Raw genomic sequence first — 16,621 nt, 5'->3', positions numbered from 1 at the left:
TAAATTTTCAAATGAGAGATGCTTTCTAAACTTTTAAAAATACTCTAAATTAAAATTGCGGAAATATTTTACTAATGGCTAATACTTATTGGAATTTTACAATAGATAAACTAAATATAGCCCATAGTTATACCCCTTACACGAAGTAGCTGTTCCAAAATTCATAATAATCGGTTAATTAGTTTAGGTGTGAATCCTGTGCATAACATACTTAAAGTTAGACAAACACAGAAATATGTTCAATTCATTTCATTATAGTGATATAGGTATTAGAACTAGAGTCTTTAAAAAAAAAAAACTTTCATTATAAATTATTGATAAAAGTATTAATTCTTTTGTAGGGACCCATTATTAACAAATGCCAATATCCAAACAGATTTATGCATTTACATTAGGATACAATAGACATTTGAATAAAAGAGGATATTAATTGGTATAATTTGAATTAAAATTCCATATAAATTCTAAAGTAGCCATTTTGTTTGATAAATTTGAGTCTTATATAATTTTTTTAAAATTTCTCATTAAATGTTCATTAAGTAAAAAATAAAATTGAAATGCTAAATATATGAAAAGCAAAAAAAAAAAAAAAAAATAGCAATGATAATTTTTTAAATGACAGAAGCAATACAACAACATTTCTTACTTTTTTCATGCAGATTAATAATTGAACATCAATGATCGATTGGGGCCCAGTGTGCAATTGTACAAGTGTGACCCAGTTACAACATATATGCAGAATAAAATATTTGCAACATGCACCAAGCAAGGAAGGTACAAGGGAGGATTCTACAGGACACAGGTTTTCAATCATACCAATCTACTTACACATAGTTGTAGAGTTCTGGGTACGATTTTATAAGGATCTTCAGATTTACCAGTAAATCAAATCAAAATATAAAATAACTTTTAAATGATACAAATTTCCTTCACGCCTTTGATTTTTCTTTTTTCTTTTCTTAATTTGTCCTCAAATTTGCTTGGATTTTCATATATACATGAAGATCAAAATGACCTGCTTTAATAAAAAAAGGTCAAACTCTGCTGATAAAAATGAATAAGTGTCACCCTGCTTCCATGAAGAGTTAGGCAGTTGCATTCTGTACTTTTCAAAATAAAATATTTGTCAATTACGAAAAGCATGAATATAGAAAATAAGATGAAATGGAAAACTGTATTAAAGCGTTTTGTTTCATGAAAATTTAAACAGAAAAATTCGATTTTGTCATTTTGGGCATCTTTTATCTTAATCTTATTTTAAAATAATGATTTTAAAATCACATGATTACATAAAATCTCATAGAATATAAAATTTTTAAATATCAGATTTTGATTAGAGTTATCCCCTCTAGAAATATTTAGTTCTAGCACTAGATGGCACTACAGTCACATGATTCGGTAACTTTTGGGCCCTCTTCCACCTGATTGTCAAAAAAATAAATAAATGAATAATGAGACCGTCTCATTTATTTAATCTTTTTTTTTTTTTTTTTTTTTTTTTTTTTTACTGATCAGACATGGTTTGACCTAACCTGCTTCTTAGCATAATTTTTAAATTGACAAATTTTTTTTGGTTTCTTTCCTGATTGTAATCTAATAAGAAAAAAAAAAACAAGTTACAAATTCAATCCAACATCCCAAACAGATTTCCAGCACCACCACCACTTTCTGCTCTTGTTTTCTGAAAATCGACCTCCTGCTTTCCATTCATCCTTTCATTTGAGTTAGTCAGTCTCCACACATGCAAATTAGGTAGTCATGTATGCAGATCAGTCCCAACTATAACATTCTACAAATATGAAGAAAAACCCTTTTTTACTTCGGCAGAAATATATCCTTCTCTTAAGTGTTTCTCTTTACTGTTATACTGATAAAATGGTTTGATCAAATGCGTAAAGATCAAACAAACTGTTTATATTTTCACTTAGTGGCGTCTCACCATCATTGAGACATAATGTAAATAACTCAACATTTCTGTTGATCCACAATTTAGTCTTCATCAATACATGCATTTCTGTATTGTCATGAAACATTGTATTTCTTGTTTAGGATTTATGTTTCTTTGTTACATTCTTTGTGTCTCTTTTCATACACCTTAATGTCAACTCTTATGTTGTTAATATAATGCCAGAAAATTGTAGATAAACATTAAATGCAATAAGTTTTTTGCATCCTTCTTTCTGACATGTCATATTTATCAATGTGATAATACACACAAACAATGGTGGCCATGTGCACAGAGAATATATGTGTGTGTAGTTTATTAAGATATCAAATATTCATAATTTTATTTACTTCCTAAAGATGATGTGAGCTACAAGGTCAGGTGTGGGTTTTATGAAAGTTTGTGGCACGAACTGAATTCGAACTTGACACACCTAGCTTTTCAGTCCATGTCCTTATCCATTTAGCCACCGTCATCCCCAAATATTTAATTCATCCTTTTACTAGATTTTTACAGTTTGTAACATTTTCTAGAATAATGCCTTTTTTTCAAATACATTTTTCTGATAAAGTTCATAAAGTACGAAACATTTCAAACACTTTGCATAATTGTCAGAAATATTTTCATTTTATTTTGTTCATTAATAAAAAAAAACAATACTTTTATATATTGGTCATATAACAGAACAAATCAAGCATGAAAAAGCTGTAGGATAGAAAAAAGTATGTCATCATGGGAGTTGAAAACTAAGGTCTCATAATAGCATTTAAGGATATCACACAAAATTTTACAAAATGACGAAATGGAAAAGTTCATTGTTATAAACAATTCCTCTAACATGTTTTACTAGGGGAAATGGTTTCAGAGAAAGAGTGGGAAGGAAGTGGGGTGCAAAAAAGAGCAGGGGAAAATAGGGAGAGAAGGAAATAGATGTAAAGTTAAGCAACATTGAACCTGATCAGTTTTAAAATGAGTAACCATTTGGGAATACCATATGCTGTATATGTTCTCTGCTTATCTCGGCATTGTTTCCAGTCATCCTAGACCTCTCCTTGCCATTGGAATCAAATAGTGCCGATTCAAAAGAGATATAATCGGAGATTGCACAACTCTTGCTTTACTACATTATCATCACATAGGGTAGAATTAGTTGCAAAGTTCTTGGCAAATAGTTTGGTCTTGTCTGATGCTGACGAGATGACCTCTGGTCCATTGATAATGGTTGGGATAGAACGCACACTTCTGTTCAGGAACCTATTTACTATTTGCATTTTTTATTACTCTTTTACAGTGGTTGCTGGCGTTTCTGAAAGCAGCTTTAGTCTCAGTGCATCTATTATGTTGGTAGCTATGGAAAAGGTGATTTCTGTATGCGATGGCAGCAGCACATTCTGGGGAGAACCATGGTTGGCTGTTAGGTTTTTGTTGGAATTTTTTGGATGGTATGAATTGGTCTATACCTACAATTAACCATTTGGTCAGGTCTGATACTATAGAGGACACATCCTTTTTAAACATGGAATGCAGAGGTAGATCAGATTATTTATGAGGACGGCGCAACAAGAACTTGTTTACATTGGTTTTGAAGGCTACTATGTTGTATTCAAGTGGGAAGCAGACCAGTGTTCCACAGGCGGGCAGTTCTAAGAAAGAAGTTTTGTTCATGTGTTTAGATTTCGGGATAGAGAGTAGGGGAAATCATATATAGTGGTTGTAGCTAGTCAACTGTTTTTTGTGAGTTTGGCAAGCAGAGAATATAGATTGGAGTTCAGTTGAGTACTTGCCATGAAAATAATAGAGCAGAGACAGGCTTGCAATGTCTCTTCTCTGGGAAAGAGGTTGCAGGGAAGAGAAAAGAACATCATTTATTTTAGTAAGTTTTCAGACTTCAAGTAGATTTAAATTTTTTTTTATAGATTTGGTTCATATGTTAATTTCTTTTGTAGGCAGCATATTTTTTGTAAATAGTATTTGATCCATTTTACTTACAGCTGGGAGTGACAATGCCTATGCTTGTTCAAAATAATGGGGGTTACAACCAAAGCTCCCAAATTAAGGCCTCACCCCTGGTTGCACTTAAATGTCATACTTAGGACTAAAATACGGTGATGACAGGTTAGGTTTTTGCAATAGAATACATAAATATGGCTAATTTCAATAATTAATGTGCATTAGACTGTGTGCCTTAATTGGTTAAGAAACTACAGGTTCCAAAAATAAGAAATAAGTTTTTATTACCGATCCATGTTGCTAGCAATCATTGATTGATCCCCTTGAAGTTGATAAAAACAACAACAATAAAAACAAACTAAGATACTGTTCAAAAATGAATTGATAATAATCCATGAAGAAAATTTAAAGAATGAAATTAAAGAATTAAAATGTGATACAGAACAGGATAACCTAAAAGATAAGGAAGGGATGCAAAAATGGTTTCCAAGAGAGTTTTAATAAATCAAAAGAATGAAAATTTGTACTAAAAAAAAAAATCCCCCCCCCCCGCCATCAATAAACAAATAATTTGCTTTAATGCATATAAAAAAAGTTAAATTTATCAATTTTAAAAATTAAAATAAAAAATGACTTAAAAGAGCAAGGGGTGATAAGTTGGGTAGATAAACAAGAATGTGAGTAGTTTAATCAACACCAAAATAAAACAAATTTGGAATTTTTATTTCTTTTTAATGGTAATTGTTTTTGTTTGTTTTTTTGTTTTTTTATTCCAAATCAGTTTTTATTTTTTAAGTTTTAAAATGAGTAACCATTTGGGAATACCACTTTTTAAGATAAGCAGAAAAAAACTAGTTTAAAATTAAAGAGTTAAAAAAAAGTCCAAATTTTAAAAAGATTTAAACAAGAAATTAACTTAGATAAGATAAACTAAAATAAAGATAAAATGTATTTGGAAATTAGTGTAGGAATCTTTTAACATTTACTAAGTTTTAAATAAAAAGAAATGACACTTCAACTGCAAATATTTGTAAGACATTGTTTTTGTTGGGTAATTCTAATATGTAAAACAGAAAAGTCATCCATGCAAAAAACTATTCCCAACGCCTTTGCCGGGTAAATACTGAAATGAGTAGAAAAGCAATGGGAAATTGTTTACAATAAGGTTAGCAAAGAATGAGAAGAGGGCTTGGCAGCGGCTGTGGTCGGGTATCAAACACAATATTTCCCTTCACTTCCACCACGTGTTTTTTCTGTGTAATGTGTCATGGTACATTTTAGTGTAATTTTGAATTTTATGCAACTGGATAAATGAACATGGTATCCAACGTAAATGTCCTATTTAATATATATATATATATATATATATATATATATATATATATATTCTTTAAGTTTTTATTGTGTCAGCTGTTGTATATTTTATAACATTGATCACTGAAATTAATGTACACCATTTCATTGTTTGGGTTTTTTGTTTTTAAACAATTGTTCTATTTGGACTCTAAAGCATTTAATATATATTATATATATTATATACACATAAATGCATATTACTTTTTATATTATAAAATATTGTTTCATTTATACACTTGTTGTAAAGTAGTATATTATGTATATATTTTTCTTTCAATATTTCAACAGTGCTTAATATGAAGTGCTTAATGTGTGTGTGTGTGTGTGTGTGTGTGTGTGTGTGTGTGTGTGTGTGTGTGTGTGTGTGTGTAGATAGTAAGTCATGAAACTTACTATACAATTAAGCTACAGAATTTTCTGTATTTAGTTTTCGTAAGGATTCATCAGGTTAGGCATGGAATGAATGTGTATATGAAATATACACATTCATTTATCATCCGGTTTCATACATTTAATGTATATTATTGTTTCTTCATTGTATATACATAGACAAAGACACAGTTTACAACTTTACAAAGCTTGAGATAATCTTTTCGGCTCATTATTTGGCTCTAGCCATGGAAATGCGATAAAATCTAAAATGAAAGCAAATTATTAACAAAGAAAAAACAAACAAAAAAAAAAAAACGAGGAAGTGACTTACCTGAATTTTGTTGATATTTTATTGCATAAGGTTCTATTAATTCATAATGATCACAGTCCTCTTCCTAAAAGGTAAGAACAGAAAGATAACGTAAGTCCAAACCGGCATATTAAAAACTGACATAAGGCCATTAGAAGAGAGCTCCTCTTCCTTCAGCCGGTGAGAAAAATAGCTGTACACAAAGCATGTGATCTCTAATCAGCCGAGGCTCCGCTTTTCTTTATTAGGCCAAAACAACCAGCTTAAAAACCTAAACAAAAAATAAAAACTTTCAGTTTCTAGAGCCACAGGGCTGCGAATTTAAGAGTTAAAGAAAAAGGGTGGGTGAGGGAGTAGTCCGTTGTTGGCAGCCAGTGGAAGTATGTAACTGGTCTCCATACATTCCACCAGCTTAGAGAAGCAGCAAGTTGTGTGTGTGTGGGGGGGGGTAGAAATGCGGGTAGAGAGAACAAGAGATCTACCCTCAACCACTAGTCATGTCCTCAAAAAATAAATGAATAAAAAATATCCATTCAGCCCTTGAAGCCATTATTTGATAAATACAGCAAATTATTTATTTTAGGTGATTAAATCTAAATAGCCTGGGACTTCACTTCATATATCTAGAATGTATACGAATTTGTGTGTGTGTGTGTGTGCATATATATATATATGAGAGAGAGAAAGAGATTGAGTATGGGCTTGTGCATATAGATAGAGAATGTGAGAGTGCGCATGTGCATAAACATTATGCATTCGCACGTTTTTACATATACACTGTATGCATGCACAGTTTGTGTATGCATTCGCAATATATATAGTGCATGTGTGCACGCACACTGCACTAATATATAGTGTGTGTGCATGCACACTGCACTAATATATAGTGTGTGTGCATGCACATGTTAATATATATGCATGTTAATGTATATACATATAGTGTGTGTGCTAATATTTATATAGCATGTGTGTGCGTGCATATAGAGTGAGTGAGTACAAATATATTTCTGTGGAAATATTACTTTTTCAATTACACTTCACATTTTTATATACTAATCCTTAATCTATGAAGCTGAATAATTACAAAGCATATAACAAACAAATGACAAGTCTATATTTCAAATTTCATGATGTTGGCCATCTTACAATTTATTCCTTTAATTACATTGACATTTACAATTCTTGATAGTAACTTTTTTGTAGCACAAAATCATTCATTTAATTATTATATCAACCAATGAATCTATTTTGCCCCTAACTAATTTCGGATTTTGTAATCATACCCAAATGCATTTTATTTTTTGGGGGTGTATTGATAGTTGCTATTTCTTCTGATAAGGTAAGGACAAAATAGATTCATTGATTGATATAATAATTAAATGAATGATTTTGTGCTATGAAACAGTTACTGTTAAGAATTGTAAATGTCAATGTAATTAAAGGAATAAATTGTAAGATAGTCAATATCATAAAATTTGGAATATAGACTTTTGTCATTTGTTTATATATATATATATATATATATATATATATATATATATTAGTGCCACATAAAAGTATTGGATACATTACATTTTTCTTCATAACTAATTAGGGTTCAAAATTTTACCTAAAATTTGATAAGTATATTCCTATTACTATTCTAACTTATATTTGGGGTAGTAATTACAAAATCAAAGTTTAGAAAGTTTATATTTAAGAAAGAATATAAATTAACAAATGCAAAAGTATTGAATACATTTAAAAATGTAACAATATTTTTTACTCAATGGGGTATAGTCCCTCACAGTTGGGAGATTCTATTTATAAATGCCGCTACTAGGAACTGACGAATCAAATTAATTCACGTTCTGCTATCAACCAATCAGAAACCAGAATTTTTCCATAAAAATTAAACCTATTTAGCATATGTTTTTTCATGCAAACACGAGAAGGATTTTTTGCTGAAAAATTATAAAGTCCGGAACCTGTACAGAACAGCTGTCTGAGAATTCGTCATCTCTAGGACTTGTATAGAATAATTACCCATCGGAAACTCTTCTGAAACTAAACAAGCCTTACAACTCAAGAAAAAAAAATCCCCTTTCTAAAACAATTATAGATAACTTTTGCTTTGTGTGTTGCAATAATGCAAGTGAATTATCACTGACCAATCAGAGAGCTTTATATTAAAATAATTTTTATAAAATTCTTCCGGTTTGTGTTCACCTGCTTCAAAGTCAATGAGTTCATTTATAAAAATGCCTTCAACTAAAGAGTTGTCAATAGATATTCATCAAAAAATCTTGATGAGCATAAAGAAGGAAAAGGGTATCGAATAATATCAAGGGAACTTAATCTACCACTTAGTACAGTTGGAAACATTAAGTTTAAAAATCCGGTACTCTTGCATAATTTGACCCAAATTCTCGTGAATTCTCGTCAAGCATGGATTAGGCGAGACCGGCAATTATCGGTTTCAGCCGAGCGTCGTAACAAATGCAGACTAATGAAAAAAAACAAAACAAAAACAAACCGGAAAAAAATACAAATAATCAAAAATAACAAAAATGAAAATATGTTTATTTCATTTTAGTATTTAAATTTTTTTTTTTTTGCAAAATATTTATCAACAGAAAGCTTGTTTTTTTTCTCCAAGAAAAGATTTTTTAATCATATAATTGTTAGGTGTTAGTACAAGTTTTTTTTTTTTTTTTTTTTTCAAGACTTTTTGTTCAGTCAAGTTCTTTTGGTGGCACTGTCCATTTGAACATCTCCAGGAGAAACCATCCTTTACACACGATCTTTTTTAAAGTAAATATTTGCGTTTTTGCACCTCGTTTTTTGGGGACAGCAATTTCTTCTCCTGGCAATATGAGATTGTCTGCATCGATGTTTTCATTTCTTTTTCTAACATGCATAGATTTATTTTCTTGCTTGTCATTTTTCTGTTTGGAGAGTTTGAAAATATATTTGCCAGCTTTTTTTTTTTTTAGTCACTTTCTTCCAATTCGAATGTTGTCTGCTTCCATCTCCCATTTAGATAGCGCTTTTTCATTCGCTAATAAAACTTCCAAAAATTCAATTAAAAATTTTTTTAATAATAAATAAATAACTAATAAGAAAAATAAAAAAAAGTCACCCCTGCCCCCTTAATATCACCTTAAAAATTACTAAAAACATAACAGAAAAAAAAAATTAAAAAAATAAAATAAAAAGTCGAGTTAGCGTTTCAACATTTGAACAATGCTTGGCTGACACCGATGATTGCCAGTCTCGCCCGATCCATGCTTGACGGGAATTCATGAGAATTCAGGTCAAATTATGCAAGAGTACCAAAAACCCTGGTGAAGCTGTTGCAAATCTTCCTAGATGTGGTCAACCAAGGAAATTAAATGAAAAAAAAATAAATAAATCAAAGTGGCTAAGCAAAAAGGTACAAAGAAACTCTTGTTACTCGTGGTGAAATTCAAACCAATCTCAGAGAAGCTGAGATTGATGTGAGCAAGGATACAATCAGTAGAGCTTTAAATCATACAGATTTTGTTTATAGAGCTCCAAGAAAAGTTTCATTATTGAAGCATCAACATGTTAGATCACATTTGAATTATGTTAAAAAAATTTTTCTTTTTTATTACATTTTCACCCCAAACAAAGCACATTGCCACTTTGATGTAGGGGGCTACTATCAGGGACATAAGCTTCAGGGGTACTATGTGGGGAGTTGAGCAGCAAGATGTCGGTTCACGTTACATTTGAACTTCTGCATGTCAGTACAGTTGGGGAAGCAGGAACTCTGAAGGGAATCCAGCGTCCAGCGGTTTTGGGGAAGAAACTACTGGAGTAGAAGGCTCTATTACATCTAGGGATCTCAACTGTGAAGGGGTGAGGTTTTGCTGCTTGTCGGGTTTGTCGGGAGTATTTACGTTGAGGGGGGTACAAGTGCTTGCAGTTCGTCAGAGCATTCAGCATTAAAATACTTGTAGAACAGGCAGAGGGATGCAACATTTCCTTGATGGGACAGAGGCTGAAGCTTAGATGACAGTTCAGGACCTATTGGCGATTCTTTTGAACCTTGTCTAGGAGTGAGAGACTAGTAGCAAATGCACCAGTCCAAATATGACAACAATACTCCATACATGGGCGAATGGTGGCCTTATAGAGGTATGGGATACTTTCGGGTGTTAATAGCTTTCTAGCACAGTAGAGAGAAACTACCTTCACAGTGGTTCTGGCAATTCTCTCAATGTAATTTTTCCAACTCATGTTTCCTGTGAACGTCAGGCCGAGGAGTTGAAAAGATGTACTTTCAGATAAAGAGTCTTTGGCCATTGCTATTGGTGGTAGAGAAGGTTTCTTGTAGTTATTGAAGGAAACAAGTTTAATCTTGGCAGCATTGAATGTGACCATCCATTTTTGTCCCCATTCCACTACAGATTGGAGGTCATCCTCTAGTGTTTCTGCCATTTCTTTAGATATGTGTTCATTTGTTTTCCTGTCATGCCTGTTATAGAGTGTAGTGTCATCAGCATATATACCCATCTCAGAGGCAGTTTTGTCGGGGAGGTCATTAATAAATATCAGGAATAATAAAGGTTCAAGGATAGACCCCTGGGGCACTCCTGCATTTATAGCATATTGTTTAGATGTACGACCATTGATGACAACCTGGATTTTTCTCTTATCTAAGAACGAATTAATTATGTTAAGTATTCTTCCAGTGATACCGTATGATCTGATTTTAACCACAAGAATTTTGGAACAAGGCAATCTGGTCCAACGAAATTAAAATCGAAATCTTAAGAAACACAGCAACACAGGTATGGCGGAAAAATGGCACCGCCTACAACAAAAAAGAATACCATTCCTACAGTGAAGTTTGGCAGTGGTTCGATTATGGTATGGGGGTGTTTTTCATCCAAATGTACTGGTGAATTAGGAGTCATCAATGGTAGAATGCATGGGCGTATGTACTGGGATATTCTAGAGAAAAACCTCCAGAAATCTGCTGATTTGTTGGGATATAATAGCAATTTTATGTTTCAGGATGACAATGATCCCAAACGTACTGCCAAACTAACGAAAGAATGGCTTAAAAATAATAAAATTGACATTCTTATCTGGCCTAATCTCCAGACCTCAACCCAATTGAAAATTTGTGGAAAATATTGAAGATCAATGTTCACAAGAGGAATCCACAAAATATTCACCAACTAGAAGAGTTCTGCAAATCTTTGCAAAAAACGTGGGCAACTATTAAAAGCAACTCGAAGCTGTTGGATGCAACAAAAGCTATGCAACCAAATATTAAATCAATCTATCCAATACTTTTGCATTTGTTAATTTATATTTTTCCTTAAATATACACTTTCTAAACTTTGATTTTGTAATTACTATCCCAAATATAAGTTAGAATAGTAATAGGAATATACTGACCAAATTTTAGGTAAAATTTTGAACCCTAATTAGAGTTATGAAGAAAAATGTAATGTATCCAATACTTTTGCGTGGCACTGTGTGTGTATATATATATATATATATATATATATATATATATGATGATGATTGCTGCATCTTTCCACATGATCGCTGTCACATTGAGTTCTCCCAATCTTGTCGCCCATGCCATCTCATAACTCTGCACTCCCACCGCAGATTTGCACATCTGAAAGCAGATGTGACATACAAATTGAGTAATTTCCATCGAGTTGACTTCCTCTGGAGGTTGAAGGGTATTCCTATGAACAATTACATGTCTTCTCAGACCAGCAGTAGACTTGCAAACTTTGCTGCATGTTAAACAGATCGTTTGGTTCAGACTAATAGGTGCAAAGTTGACCTGAACAGGAGTTTTGTGCGACTTAAGGTGGTTGACGTAGCCAGCTTTTGACAAAAGCACTCGTTCACAAGTGTGGCATTTGCAGCTCTGTGTGTCCTGGTTAAAACCATCAATTAAATAAACCTTTGCGAAGCTCTCGCTTCAGATTGCTGTAGGTTCGCTTTCTTTTCTCTATAGCATCACAACTTTCACGTACAAGCTTTCGCCACTTCGGTCTTTACAGAGTAAGTTCTTCCCATGTATACACACACACACAGTGCCACACAAAAGTGTATATATATATATATATATATCTACACACACATCTTGCATGTGAAAATACACAGTGTACAAAAGTGTAAATATATATACAGAAAGCGTGCATACGAGTATTGACGGTGCTAGTAGACAGAGTGAGAGACTATTCGCAGAGTATATATATATATATATTTTTATGTTTTATTTGCAGAAAGTTTAGTTGAGGTAAGTCATCGGTACCGTCGGTTTCAAACCTGATAATTAGGGACTGTTTTAGATACCCATATCAAACTCTTCAGCTGTTGCACACCATACACTGCTCTCTATGGAGTGGCTACCATGATCACCAGATCTGTCCCCTTAACTTTTGGGGGAGGTGGGGAAAGAACATCTCAAATCTGTTATGCTAATGAATAAGAAAACATTTGTAGTTTTATAAATACCAAGATGTGTGACATCTGGGGCACCGTCTGTCTATATATATATATATATATATATATGTATAAGAGAGAGAGAGAGAGAGAGAGAGAGAAATAGAGAGAGTGTGTATAAAACTACAAAAATTAAGGTATTGTTTTAATATAAACTAGCGAGACCTGTGGAAATTCCACAGAGGATTGATTCATATGTCATATATTGATGTTGATATTCAGTGTAAATGGTGACGCTCTGATATTGTAGCTATTTTGTTAAAACTGCAAAAGTATTTATCCAAGCTAGCAGGGATGCCTGGTGTAGCTCGGTTGTAAAATACACTTATTTTATTCTTGCAGATTTTGTATATATTATTATAGAGTTAATGGTCTATCGATTTTTATATAAAGTTGCAATTTAAAAAATAAAAAATATATCTATATGGCTTGGGTTCATCAGCTTGAAAGCAAATCCCAAACACATGAATATATATATATATATATGTATAGCTATATAATTATAAAACTCAAATGACCTTGTAACGATGTATGTAAACCACTTTCCGGTTTACGACATCCAGTTGCGCATGTGCGCATGACCTGCGCACTGAAATATTAACGTTATTTTGAAATTATTATTTAACATGGGAAGAGTGGAGTTTAAAATAACTTAAATGTAATACAGAAATGAACAATGTAAAAAAAAAAGCAGATATATCAAAATTTGAATTCAACTATAAGTATTATGGTATCTGTTCAGTGCACATTTACCTATAAGTATGGCAAACCACTTATAATTCAGTAACTGTAAATTTTTTTTTTAAAAAATAATCATAATAAACAGAACGACTCATAGAAATCTATCTATATTCTTTTTTCATTTTAATATACTTTCATAGAAATGTTTCTGTTGTGTCAAAAAAAACTATTTTCTTCACATCACAAGTGTCATACATGAATTCCATAGCTAAAATAACACTGACCCAAGTCTAGTATATATATATATATATATATATGTATAAGGAATGAAAAAATGTACCAGCGGTGGTTGACGTTATGTTTAAAGAAAAAATAGAAAAAAACCGAATGAAATTATTAAAAAATCAACGTTTCGTCCTTGTCTCAGAGGACATCTTCAGGATAATTGAAATAAAAATGTGATAAAAAGTCATAGATTGTGCGAAAAAAGACAGTTTTTTAAAATCCAACCCATGTCGGGAAAGGACGAATATGTGTGCGTATGGGAAGGTTGTTTGATGTCTATATATACAATTTTAAAATGCATTTAAAATAAATATGTACATTTTTTTTTTTTTTTTTTTCTTCTGCGAAACTAATTTTCCTGAAACATTCAAAGAAAAACGGCTAGCCAGGATCCACCCTGATACCTTGCTCTTTGATTATTATTTTCCCTATGCTAGGGGTTAAATGGTAGAAGCCTTTTCTTTGCGTAATAGTATTAGTATTCAAAATTAGTGCTGATTCTAAAAGTCTTCTTTTAGCTCTATCTATCACGTATTTAATAATTTTCGCTTGATCTAAATTAAATGAGTGATCGTGTTCTGTACAATGGCAAAAGAGTGCATTTAGGGCGTTACCATTCCTCATATCTCTTCTGTGCTCGTTAAGTCTTAATTTCAATTTTCGTTGTGTTTCACCTATGTACGCTTGTTGACAGTTGTTACATGGGATGGAATATATACCGGCATCGGATGTGAGGGTTTTGGGAGAGTGCTTGGTAGTTTTTAATGTCTGTTTTATGGTTGAGGAAGTTGTTTGTATCAGGTGAAAACCAAGTCTATTAAGAGTGTCGTAGATTTTTGTATTTTTCGTGTGGGTGGGAATGAAAAGATGTCTGTTTAATAGTGAGGTATCTGTTTTATTTTTCTGTGTGTTTATGTTATAGTGTATTTTCGTAGCTTTTTTCTTTGCGTAAGAAATGAAATAGGATGGATATTGTAGTTTTCTTAAAACATTCGTAATATGTTGAAATTCATCATTAAGATATTGGGGACTGCATATTCTAAAGGCACGTAAGAAAAAACCTATAATCATGCCCGTCTTTATTTTATCATTGTGGTGTGAGTAGTAATGAATATAGTCGTTTTTGTGTGTGGTCTTTCTATGTACTTTGAAACTCAGATCAGTTTCTGATCTGATGAGGAATATGTCTAGAAAAGCTAGGGAGTGGTCTTGTTCGGATTCATGTGTAAAATTTATAGATGGTTCCACTGAATTTAATTTATTTCTAATTTGTTCTATTTGTGTGTTTTTAGGGAGAAAAATAAGAATGTCATCTATATATCTAAAATATGTGGAGTTTTTAGGAAGTCTGTGTTTAAAAGAGTTTGTTTCTAAGAATTCTAAGAATAAGCAGGCTAGTACACCACTAAGGGGGTTACCCATAGGGAGTCCAAATTTCTGTCTATAGTAAGAATTATTAAATTGAAAGTAGGTTCTATCAGTGATGAGTTTTATAATTTGTATTAGTGTATCTGAGGAAAAAGGTAGGTCGGCTTTAATTTTGATTAAGTGCTTGTGGAGTAGATTAAGGCATTTTTTGATTGGAATATTGGTGTACAGGGAAATTATGTCTAAACTATGCATGGTTTTATTTTGCATGTCCATATTTTTTATTCTATTTAGGAGGTCACCAGAGTTTTTGATATGTGAAGTGCTGATGGTGCCCATTAGTGGAGTTAAAATTTGGGCAATAGCTCGTGCTAATTTATGGGTGACGCTTCCAATGTTTGATATTATAGGTCTCATAGGGACGTTCTCTTTATGTATTTTTGGGAGGCCGTATAATATAGGAATAGTGGGGTGGTATTCTATGTTATTTATCCATTTTTTATCATTTCCGATAAGTTTCTTTACGGATTTATTAAAAGTATCGAAATCTTTTTCTATTGATTTTAAATCTATCGGAGTGTATATATCTCCGTCTGCCACTAGTGTGTGCATTTTCTTTAGATATAGGTCTTTATCTATTATAACTATACCCCCTCCTTTATCGGCTTGTAAAATAATAATGTCTTTATTTTTTGTTAAAAGTTTTAAGGCATCAATGTATCTTTTTGGTAGTGCTAATTCTTGAGGCTGGGTAGTTGTTAAAGCTATTATCCCTTGTATGAAGCCTTTAGTAAAATCAGAGTCCTCTTGTCTATAATTTTTTAGGGTTGTGTTAGTAGTGATTTTCGAATGCTTGCCGGTAGCGAATTTAAGACCGAAACTGAGAGCTTCAGTTTCAATGTCCGAGAGTGGTTTAGAAGTAAGGTTTAGAATAAGGTCTGGACGTCCCAAAGTTTTCCATTTGCTGTTTTTTATCAATTTCGCAAGTTTGTTATTCAATTTAAAGTTATGGCGTGTGTTAAATTTTTTGATAGATCTGTAAATGTTCTTAATTGATCTGGGTGGTTTCTTGTAATTTTGTTGATAATCAGCAATTAATATCCTGGCTTTCCGAAAAAGATGAGAGCTTTGGTGCTTTAAATATATTATAGATGACAAAAGATATTTCTCAATGTAATCCGGGAAAATATGGTCTGATGTTTTAAAAGATTTAGGTATGCATGCAGGTATGACTTTTTCTTCAATACATTTTTCCAGAAAAATTCTCCTGTTGTTGTGAGAATTTGCTGCGATTAAGATGCTCTTATATGTTCGCAGAGAAGATCGGTTTTCCATTTCGACAGAATGTATAAGGAATGAAAAAATGTACCAGCGGTGGTTGACGTTATGTTTAAAGAAAAAATAGAAGCGAAATTGATAAAAAACAGCAAATGGAAAACTTTGGGACGTCCAGACCTTATTCTAAACCTTACTTCTAAACCACTCTCGGACATTGAAACTGAAGCTCTCAGTTTCGGTCTTAAATTCGCTACCGGCAAGCATTCGAAAATCACTACTAACACAACCCTAAAAAATTATAGACAAGAGGACTCTGATTTTACTAAAGGCTTCATACAAGGGATAATAGCTTTAACAACTACCCAGCCTCAAGAATTAGCACTACCAAAAAGATACATTGATGCCTTAAAACTTTTAACAAAAAATAAAGACATTATTATTTTACAAGCCGATAAAGGAGGGGGTATAGTTATAATAGATAAAGACCTATATCTAAAGAAAATGCACACACTAGTGGCAGACGGAGATATATACACTCCGATAGATTTAAAATCAATAGAAAAAGATTTCGATACTTTTAATAAATCCGT

General features: G+C 32.3%; 1 protein-coding gene across 3 annotated transcripts in view; it reads right to left on the bottom strand.

Annotated features, from left to right (window-relative positions):
- The window catches only part of LOC145291179 (uncharacterized), a 315,627-nt gene that overhangs the window by 107,103 nt on the left and 191,903 nt on the right, over window positions 1–16,621 (bottom strand). For all 3 annotated transcript variants that reach the window (XM_080136747.1, XM_080136757.1, XM_080136763.1), the window contains exon 5: window positions 5,955–6,018. In XM_080136747.1, coding sequence (XP_079992873.1) covers window positions 5,955–6,018 — 64 coding nt within the window. The remainder of the gene's footprint in view (window positions 1–5,954; window positions 6,019–16,621) is intronic.

Source organism: Euprymna scolopes, chromosome 2, assembly GCF_053919585.1.
Source record: "Euprymna scolopes isolate OS-2025 chromosome 2, ASM5391958v1, whole genome shotgun sequence".
Lineage (NCBI taxonomy): Eukaryota > Metazoa > Mollusca > Cephalopoda > Sepiida > Sepiolidae > Euprymna > Euprymna scolopes.
The sequence above is the reverse complement of the archived record's forward strand: the minus strand, read 5'-3'. Positions and strand labels throughout refer to the sequence as shown.